The sequence below is a fragment of the Vombatus ursinus genome, unplaced genomic scaffold, assembly GCF_900497805.2.
Source record: "Vombatus ursinus unplaced genomic scaffold, bare-nosed wombat genome assembly UNPS02014981.1, whole genome shotgun sequence".
Taxonomy (NCBI): Eukaryota; Metazoa; Chordata; class Mammalia; order Diprotodontia; family Vombatidae; genus Vombatus; species Vombatus ursinus.
In genome coordinates, this window is record NW_020954759.1 from 1 (window position 1) to 9,905 (window position 9,905).

The 9,905-nt window shown below is 37.0% G+C and overlaps 1 protein-coding gene across 1 annotated transcript; it reads left to right on the forward strand.

The window, feature by feature from the left end:
* The first annotated feature begins 2,978 nt into the window (after positions 1 to 2,978).
* On the forward strand, positions 2,979 to 7,724 carry LOC114030703 (olfactory receptor 52E1-like). Its single transcript, XM_027845567.1, has 2 exons — positions 2,979 to 3,887; positions 7,719 to 7,724. The coding sequence occupies exons 1-2, from the start codon at positions 2,979 to 2,981 to the stop codon at positions 7,722 to 7,724; spliced, it is 915 nt and encodes a 304-aa protein (XP_027701368.1).
* Positions 7,725 to 9,905: the final 2,181 nt, after the last annotated feature.

Sequence of the window (9,905 nt, forward strand, 5' to 3'; positions counted from 1 at the left end):
TATCCTTTGTAAGCAGCACAGAGAATACAAGACAGGTTTAGGCTGATTATCAGGAGCCTAAGCACCCTGTCATGACTTTGCCACTGGCTGATGGTAGGCAAATCTCTTCTATCTGGACTTTGGTTTCCTCATCTAAAAAATCTAGGTAATAAGAACAATCACAAATGAATGAGTGCAAAAATGATAAAACACATTTATTAAACTCTTAACTTCTGCACAACACTGTTCTAAATGCTAGAGATGCTTACAGAAAAGTAAGACAGTTCCTGCTCTCAAGGATTATACGCTGTGTTGAGAGGAGATGACATACAGAGGAGGTATCAGCTCAGATGGAAAAGTCCAGTGTTCATTTTCATACGGTGGGACTGCAGATGACAATGCATTTTCTTTCGTGTCATTTCCATTAATAAAACAATAGTGGCTTCTGATGTTGAACCTGACAACGTCAAGGAATGTGGTGGTAAGAACTTAATTTTCCTTAAAGCATAAAGATTAATGCTGCCATGTGTCACATAGTAGGTGCTAAATATACACTTGAGAAATGATAGAGACATTTAAGGCCTCTCTGGTTCCGTCAAACTGAGGGATTAATTCATTAATCACTGATAAACCATGAATCATTTTGAATTCAGGAAAGGAGTGATTGAGTGCCTTAGAATGATTTGTAGGGCAGTCCTTTGAGGTTTGAAGGAGTAGCAAAAGTATTAAATACTTTATTGCAATAGTATAGGCGACAGATAATGAGTGGGAAAACTAGGGTTTTGGCAGTAGGAACAGAAGAATGAGAAAATAAGAGAGATAGTGTGGGTGCAGAATTTTAATCCTCCCAGTGTTTTTTGAGGATCCAAAGAGATAATTAGAAGATGCTTGTAAATGGTGTTGTTAATCATATAGAACTATAAAAATACCAGGCACTTTTATGAATGAATAATAAAATGACATCATTTGGTAAGTAATTTGCTATAGATGAGGGAAGAAAAAAACAATAATTCACCTTTTAACACATGAATTTCAGATTATGTTATATCAAACTTTAAGAGCTAATACATTTAGGTAAGGTGTCCATTTCTTTGCAAATGACATATAAAGATAGAGCGAGAATGAGAGTGAGAGCAAGAGCAAGAGAGAGACAGAGAGACAGAGACTCAGTTCTCTCTCATCACTCTAGTCCATCCATATTAAATGCTGCTGCAAAAATCATGTTATTTATGGGCTGATCTTGTCAATACCCTCCTCCATCAACTTCAATGGCTCCCTATTTCTTCCAAGATAAAATGTAAAGTCTTCTATTTGACTCTAATATCCATATGTTCAAAACTATCTTCCCAACTTCAGTGAACATTACTCCACCCTCTACATCCTTTGATTCAGAAATAGCCTCTGACACACACATAAAGCTATACCTCCCTTGTCTGTAGGTCAGGCCAAGTGCCTGGAATATTCCTTCTCTATCACCTCCTCACAGAGACCCCCTATTCATTTAAAATGTATCTCAAGTACTATCTTCTGCACACCTCCCTTCTAAACTATTTATATTTAATTACTTTGCATATCAACTAGACAGGTAACTCTGGGGATAGAACACTAGAGCTGGTGTCTGGGAGATCTGAATTCAAATACAAATTCCAATACCTGATTTTCTCTATGACGCCAGACACATGCTGGGAATGTGCTCCCTCTACTACCTCCTCATGGAAAAAAGAAGATTTGAGTTCAAATCTGGTTTTAGACATTTACTAAATGTATGACTCTGGGAAAGTTAATGAATCTCTATCAGTCTCAGTTTCCTCATCTGTAAAATGGGGATAATAACACCTATTGCTGAGGTTTATTGTAAAAATAAAATGATCTAATATGTGTAAAATGCTTTATGAACCATAAAGCACTATAATAATGCTAGCTATTTTTTTCATTATGTATTTGTATTTATTGTCTTTGTATTTGTCCTGTATGGTTTTTTTGTTTTTTTTTTTAATGAAGCAATTGGGATTAAGTGACTTGCCTAGGGTCACACAACTAGTGAGTGTTATGTGTCTGAGGCTGGAATTGAACTCAGGTTCTCGTAATTCCAGGGCCAGAGCTCTATCCACTGTGCCACCTAAATGCCCATCCTGTATAGTTTTGTAAATGCATTGGTCTCTGCCATTTGAAAATAATTTCCTTGCTAGTAGGAATAGTTTCATTCTTTGTCCTTGTATCCTTGTCACTTAGCACAATGCATGGCACATAACAGATGCTTGAAAAATGCTTGCTGATGATTAATTGACTGAATGTGAACTTTGAACTCAGGAAAGAAGTCAGAGATAGAAAAACAAAGAATTGGCAGTCATCCACAGGGTAAGTACAGTTTGGATGATAGGACTGGATGATTTTGTCAAGGGAAAGAGGGCAAAGAAGAAAGAGATGGGTGTTAAGGACAGAATGTTGGAAGAACATCTACATTTAGGAGGCAGGAAGGAGGAAAAATATTGATAGAGAACTTGCCAGAAAAGATAGAAGTACAGAAGATTTTTAGTCTTACAGAATGTCAAGAACATTATACCGGCACAGATTTTTAGAGATCTGGCTTCTGTTTTGCCTATATATTGCCTATATATTCAAATTGAGAATGAATACTGCCAGTCTGTGGGGGGTGTCTGGGGCACAGGGATATTTTCATTAAGGTCCTTCAAATCACATTACAGGTGGTTGCTCACCCTGAGCCTGCATAAATTAAGTCGTGGATTTAAGAGTAAACATCAAGCAATGACTAACATTGACTGCAAAGTGAATGGTGCACTGCACTGCTTCTATTTTGTTTTCCATTCTTGAGGAAAATTAATTAATTTTAAAAAAAATACTTTTTACAGAAGGAAAATATTGTATGATAATATCATATATTCCCAGTCCCTCAGAGAAATACAATATACTGAAGTGGAGACCCTTATGGAATGAGGTTGAATCTTTGATGATTGGAGTCATATGTGGGCCACAGAAGGATGTCTAATCTGAATAATACCCAGTTCCACCCCATCTCATTCCTCCTGCTTGGAATCCCAGGACTAGAAGATGTACATGTCTGGATTGGCTTTCCCTTCTGTCTTTTGTACCTGACTGCCCTTTTAGGGAATATCACCATCCTGATTGTAATTCAGAGTGATCAGAGTCTCCACCACCCCATGTTCTATTTCCTGGCAATTCTGTCCTCTATTGACCTGGGCCTATCCACATCCACCATTCCCAAGATGCTGAGTATCTTCTGGTGCAACCTGACAAAGATTAGCTTCCTAGGCTGTGTCACTCAAATGTTCTTCATCCACTTATTTACTGGCATGGAATCAGCTGTACTCCTGGCCATGGCCTATGACCGTTATGTGGCAATTTGCAATCCTCTCCGCTATACACTGGTGCTCACCAATAAAGTGGTATCCATCATTGCAATGGCCATAGCCTTGAGACCATTATCTGTGGCTATCCCATTTGTCCTATTGATTCTGCGATTGCCCTTCTGTGGACACCACATCATACCTCATACATACTGTGAGCACATGGGCATTGCCCGCCTGGCCTGTTCCAGCATCAAAATCAACATTATCTATGGGCTAGGTGCTATATCCATCCTTGTCTTTGACATTGTAGCAATTGTGGTCTCCTATGTTCAAATCCTCAGGGCTGTTTTCCACCTTCCTTCTAGGGATGCCCGACTCAAGGCCCTCAGTACCTGTGGTTCTCATGTCTGTGTCATGTTGGCTTTCTACACACCAGCATTTTTCTCTTTCATGACCCATCGTTTTGGTCACAATGTCCCCCGCTACATTCACATCCTTTTGGCCAATCTGTATGTAGTTGTTCCACCTGCCCTCAACCCTGTTATCTATGGGGTTAGGACCAAACAGATTAGAGAGCGAGTATTGAAGACATTCTCCCCAAAATAAACAATGGACCCTGTATTTCTGAAGGCCTAACTCTTTGGGCTTAAAGAAAAGAGTTAAACCAAGTCAATATTTCTAAGTGCTCTTTGAAAAAAACAGGGCAATGAAATCATAATTTTATTGAACAAATTGGAGGGAAAATTATTTCTGTAGCTCTTGCCACTGAGGAAGTGTTTAACATTTAGTGTTACTACTTGTACCAGCATTTCTGCCAGGGTGTTTAAGGATCTTTTACTCTAGGAAAGGAGTGCCAGTCATTTGGTCAATGCAGTTTCTCAACACTCTTTTCTCCAATGGAGTTGTTAGAGTGGTAAGTTCTAGTCTTAGTGTTGAGCAGACTTTTTTTTTTTTTTTAGATTGAATGGAATGTTGCTTGAAAGCTGTCCTCTGGCTGTGTCAATCAATGAATTTGCCTTGGTTTTCCACACCAGTGTGTGAGGCTGTTCACAGGTCTCCTTGTTCTGAATTCATGACTTGTATCCTAACAAAGCTTGCACTAAATTGGGAAACAGGAGATGAGACAGCTATGAAATCAAATCTAGGCTAGTGCTATCAGTCAAAAGGTAGCACCTAAATTTGCTCTCTGGTGTATCACCATCACCAAAGAATGATACTGAGAGCATAAGCACATCCATTTTTAACATGTATGATCAGCAATGTACATATGATGACTCACTGAGGCATCAATAGGAAATAGCTCAGTATAAGACTCTCTTTATAGTAAACCTGAGTAGTCAGGAATTGAATATAATGTGTATACATATACATGCACACATATACGCATAATGATATAAGAACTAAATCCATCTATGTATCACTAAGGGAGAATATGGGTGAGAATGAGTAAAAAGGTGAGATACATTGAACCACACCCCAAACACCAATCAGGCTCAGAGTACATTTAAAATAGTACCACTAAGTTTAGTGTCAATTAGAGGCTATTTCCTTGAACTATAACATATGCTTGGAGAATCAGCACATGAGCATTTTGGCCATACTAAATACTAGACAGTTAACTGTTTGACCCTAGAAAAATTCACCTAACTTCTCTGTCTCAGTTTTCTCTGTAAAATATATAAAATGGGGATAATACACCTACTTCCCAAAGTTCTTGTGAATGTCAAATTATTTAATACTTGTAAACCACTTTGTAAGCCTTAAAACATTACAGAAATGCTAGTTATATTACTACAACCACCACCACAACAACAACTATGACTACGACCTTCTACTACTATTTTGAAATGCACTACTACTGCTACTATAATCTAGGGAACAAGATTATGTAATTCAGTAATGATGTTTAATGTTTTTCTCTCTGAAAGACTATAGGCCCCGGGATTCAAATAAAACCAGGTTGATTGAGAGACAGAATCTTATATTCCCTATTGATGCCTTTCCCTATTGATGCCTTAGTGAGTTATCATAGGAACATTGCTGATGATACATGTTGTAAATGGCCAGTACTTCTACTCTCAGCACCATTCTCTGGTGATGGACCTGAGAGCAAATTCAGGTGCTTACCTTTTAGATCAATAGCACTAGCCTAGACTGGATTTCACAGTTATCTCATCTCTTGCTTCCCAAGTTAGCATAGCCTTAGGGAGCTTAAACTTTACTAGAAGAGTACCAGATCTCCATGGATTACTACCAGATTCATGATGTCTTTCTTTATATCTGGCTATGGCTGGAAAGACTGATCTGCAACCAGAATGAATTGACCAGTGGCCCGTATACATATATGGAACAGTCTAGGTTTACCATCAACGAAGTTTGTTACTGAGTCTCAAAATTGTTCTCAGGCAGGGTGTCCCTGCCCAGAGCAGGCTTTTTTTTTTTAATTTTGTAGAATAAAACAAGTATTTGTATAACATAGTATAATAAAAAAAGATGATCACACATGAAACTACAATTTTATTATTCGTAACTTGCTATTCCTTTAAAATATATAATAAAGTTATCAAGTATTTTTTTTCCTTTTTTCCTTTCCTTTTCCCACCCCCACCCTAGAGATGGCTACCATTAGACACAAATGTGTGTGTGTGTGTGTGTGTATGTGTAAATTTATTCTATATGTACTTCTATTTATTAGTTCTTTCTCTTGATGCAGATAGTGTCTTCCTTCATACATACTTAAAAATATTGTTGTTACTATATACAACATACTCATTTCTGCTCATTTTGCTCTTCATTATTTTGTGCAAGTCTATCCATGTTTTCTAAGATCATCAAGCTCATCATTTCTTATAATATAGTAGTATTTCATCTCAATCATACACCATAATTTGTTCAGGCATAATAGCATCTTATTGACCTATACACCACTGGATGTGACCTTCAATATAACTTCTCCATCAATAAGCAGCATGGTTGACTTTATAGTGTTGATGTTTCTAGCAGGATGGAATTTTCTATGAGGAATCCTAGTCTTTTTTCACTATGACACATGGATAAATAGACTTGTATTGGGGTTGGGAGCAAACAATGTGGAAACTCTGAAATCTAATCTAGGCTAGTGCTATTGATCAGGTTTTACCTGAGCTCATGGCAGGTCTCACCACAAGAGAATGGTGCTAGAAGTCACAGTACTGATACCCACACATACATATGTACATATGTACATATATGTGTGTGTGTAAACAGTGAGAGAGAGAGTCAAAGAGAGAGAGAAACAGAGAGAGAGAGAGAGAGAGAAACAGAGTTCCTATTATGAATTATAGTTATAGATGTTCCCTTTGTTCCTCTCACTCCATGGCTTGCTTGATTTCATCTTTGGTGTGCAAGTCCTTTTCAGAAGACCTAGGAAGTAATGGGCCTGGCTTGTCAAGAGTAACTGGAGGTGATGATACAGTGAGAACATTGTATTTAGAGCCGGAAGACCTGGGTTCAAATCTCAACACTTTTGTGACCTTAGGTAAGTCACAACAGCTCCAGCCCTCATGTTCTTTGCTTGGAAAATGAACGATTTGGACTAAATGACTTCCTAGGCCCCTCAAACTCTGTCTATATCATTATACGATCACTGTGTCCATATCTACATTGCTGTCAATTAAGTCTAAGAATTAGAGACAATATGAAGCCGTCAGGGGATTTTTGTCATAAACCTTGATGGGATGAAAAGAACTAAAGGAATCATTTAGACTTGTGGTGGTGTCAAACATAACTAAAAATGGATCCCTGAAGTTGGACTATTGACTTGAAAACCCCCAAATTCACATTATTTATGTCATATTGGGAAATACCACCATTCTGTTTGTGATGAAGACTGTCCAAAGTCTTGACCAGCTCATGCTCTATTTCCTGGTCATTCTGTCTTCTACTGACCTGGATTTATACACATCCACCACCCCTAAGATTCTGGGCATCTTCTAGTTCACTTTAATGGAGATTAACCTTAGAGGTTGCCTTATACAAATGTTCTTCCCCCACTGTCATACAACAACTGGTCTTAGGTTTATGGCCTATGATCACTATGTGACTATCTACAATCCTCTCTGCTACACTTTGATCCTTACCAACAAGGTTGCTTTCACCATTGTTCTAGTCATCCTCCTGAAATCTTTGGCCTTTTCAATTCCCTTTGTTCTGCTAATCCTGTGGTTACCCTTCTGTGGACACCACATTATTCCCCACACTTATTCTTCCAGATGAATAATGTTATTATTTTTTCTAGTTCTATAAAACATTTTTGGTAGTTTAATTGACATGGCACTGAATAAGTACATTTATTTAGGTAGAATTGTAATTTTCACTATATTGACTTAGCCTACCAATAAGCAATTAATACTTTTTTTTCCATTTGCTTAGGTATAACTTTATTTCTGTGAAAAGTATTTTGTAATTCTGTTCATATAGTTTCTGGCTTTCTCTTAGCAAGTAGAACCCACAGTATTTTGTATTGTCTATAGTTATTTTAAATGGAATTTTTCTTTCTATCTCTTCCTGCTGATCTTTGTTGGTAATATATAGAAATGTTGATGATTTATGTGTATTTATTTCACATCCTGCAATATTGCTAAAGGTATTTTTTTAATATTTTTAACTACTTTTTAGTTGATTCCCTAGGATTCTCTAAGTATAACATAATATCTGCAAAGTGTGATAGTTTTGTGTCCATATTGCTTATTCTAATTCCTTCATTTTTGCTTCTTTTATTGCTATAGCTAGTGTTTTTAGTACGATATTGAATAATAGTGGTGATAATGGACATCCTTGCTTAACCCCTGATCTTATTGGGAAGGCTTCTAGCTTATCCCCATTAAAAATAATGCTGATGGTTTAGATAGATATTACTAATTACTAATAAGAATTATTCATAATTCCTCCAGTGTTGTTGCTGTTGTTGTTGTTGTTGTTGTTTTTAATAGGGATGGGTGCTGTATTTTTCAAAAACTTTTTCTGCATCTATTGAAATAATCATATGATTTCTGTTGGTTTTGTTATTTATATGGTCAATTATGCTGATAGTTTTCTTAATATGCAGCCCTGCATTCCTGGTGTCCCATATGGTCATAGTGAATGATCCTTATGATATATTGCTGTAGTCACTGTGCTAGTATTTCATTTAAATAATTTTAAATGATATTAAATGTTTAAATATTTAAACGATCATCAATGATAAAGGTCATCTCAGCAAAGAAGACATTGAGTTACAGTCCAGGAGGCTGAGAAAAACGAGGCTGAGGATGAGAAGCAGAGACACAAGGTGTCTTTCAAGAATTCTCTTGAATCTTATTCTTTCAGCATGAAGGCTACTGTAGAGGATGAAAAACTGGAAGGCAAAATTGATGATGAAAACAAACAGAAGATCCTTGACAAATGTAATGAAATAATCAACTGGCTGGATAAGAACCAGACTGCTGAGAAGGAAGAATTTCAGCATCAGCAGAAAGAATTGGAGAGGGTCTGCAACCTCATCATTAATAAGCTGTACCAGAGTGTAGGGGGCATGTGAGGAGGCATGCCTGGCTGTTTCCCAGGGGCTAGAGCAACCTCTTGAGGAGGTGCTTCTTCTGGAGCCATCACTGAAGAGGTCAACTAAACACACCAGAAGAAAGAGTATTCCACACAGCTTTCCAAAAAGTAAAGGACTCAAATTTGTAGCCAAGGCTGTAGCAGTTTAAAAGTAACATTCAAGCTACTGTGTACATCTGGGCATTCTGAATACTTGAATGTGTGCAGAGGGACAGAAGTGAACAACATTGAACTTTATCAGTACTGTGAACAAGTGGAAATATAATTCTTGTCCTGGAGAATAAAATCTATTTAAAATTGGCACCATAAAAAAAAAGAATAATAACCCCACTCTTTTTCTGACATCCCTTTCTGAAGTCCTCTTGTGATACAATTTTTTAAGGGGCTAATCACCACATTGGCCTGGCCACCTGGACACCATGGCAATTAACTCTAATTCTATAAGACTGATTCTTCTGAGTTGACTGTCCATATTGTTGAGCCTGACATATGGTCTAATGCTCCAGGCTGGGAAGATGTTGGTAGCCTTTTGATTAAAGCAATGAATTCAGAATAGGTCTTTCCTTACACTCACTTGTGAGTAGTTGTTTTTGTTTTTTGTTTTTTAAACTTCTCTCAGTTACTGGTGATGAACATCTCAAATGTCAAAGATATTGGCCCATGACCCAGTTTCACTCTGATTTCTAAATTATTTTCATGGTTTCTCTGATTCTTTCTCATTATATTCTTTCACTTGTTATCTTTTAGCTGAACTAAAATAAATCCAAATAAATAAATACTGGCCCTAATATGTACAATTTTGTAGACCACTTTGGTATCTCTGATTCTTTTTTATATCTAACCATTTAGATCCTAACAATATCTAATATTTTTTTTCTTTCTCCATTATCAAAAATTTCCATGTGGATGAGTAATTTGCAGTCCTTGATATCCTTTCCATTAACACTTTACTTCTCAAGTAATAGTGAAGAGCTAGAAGTCTTAAGTCAGCTTCTGGGAAATTCTTCAGGTAAACATATG

Excerpts from the sequence above, each read along its gene's own strand:
- LOC114030703 (XM_027845567.1), top strand. The coding sequence starts at position 2,979 with ATGTCTAATCTGAATAATACCCAGTTCCACCCCATCTCATTCCTCCTG.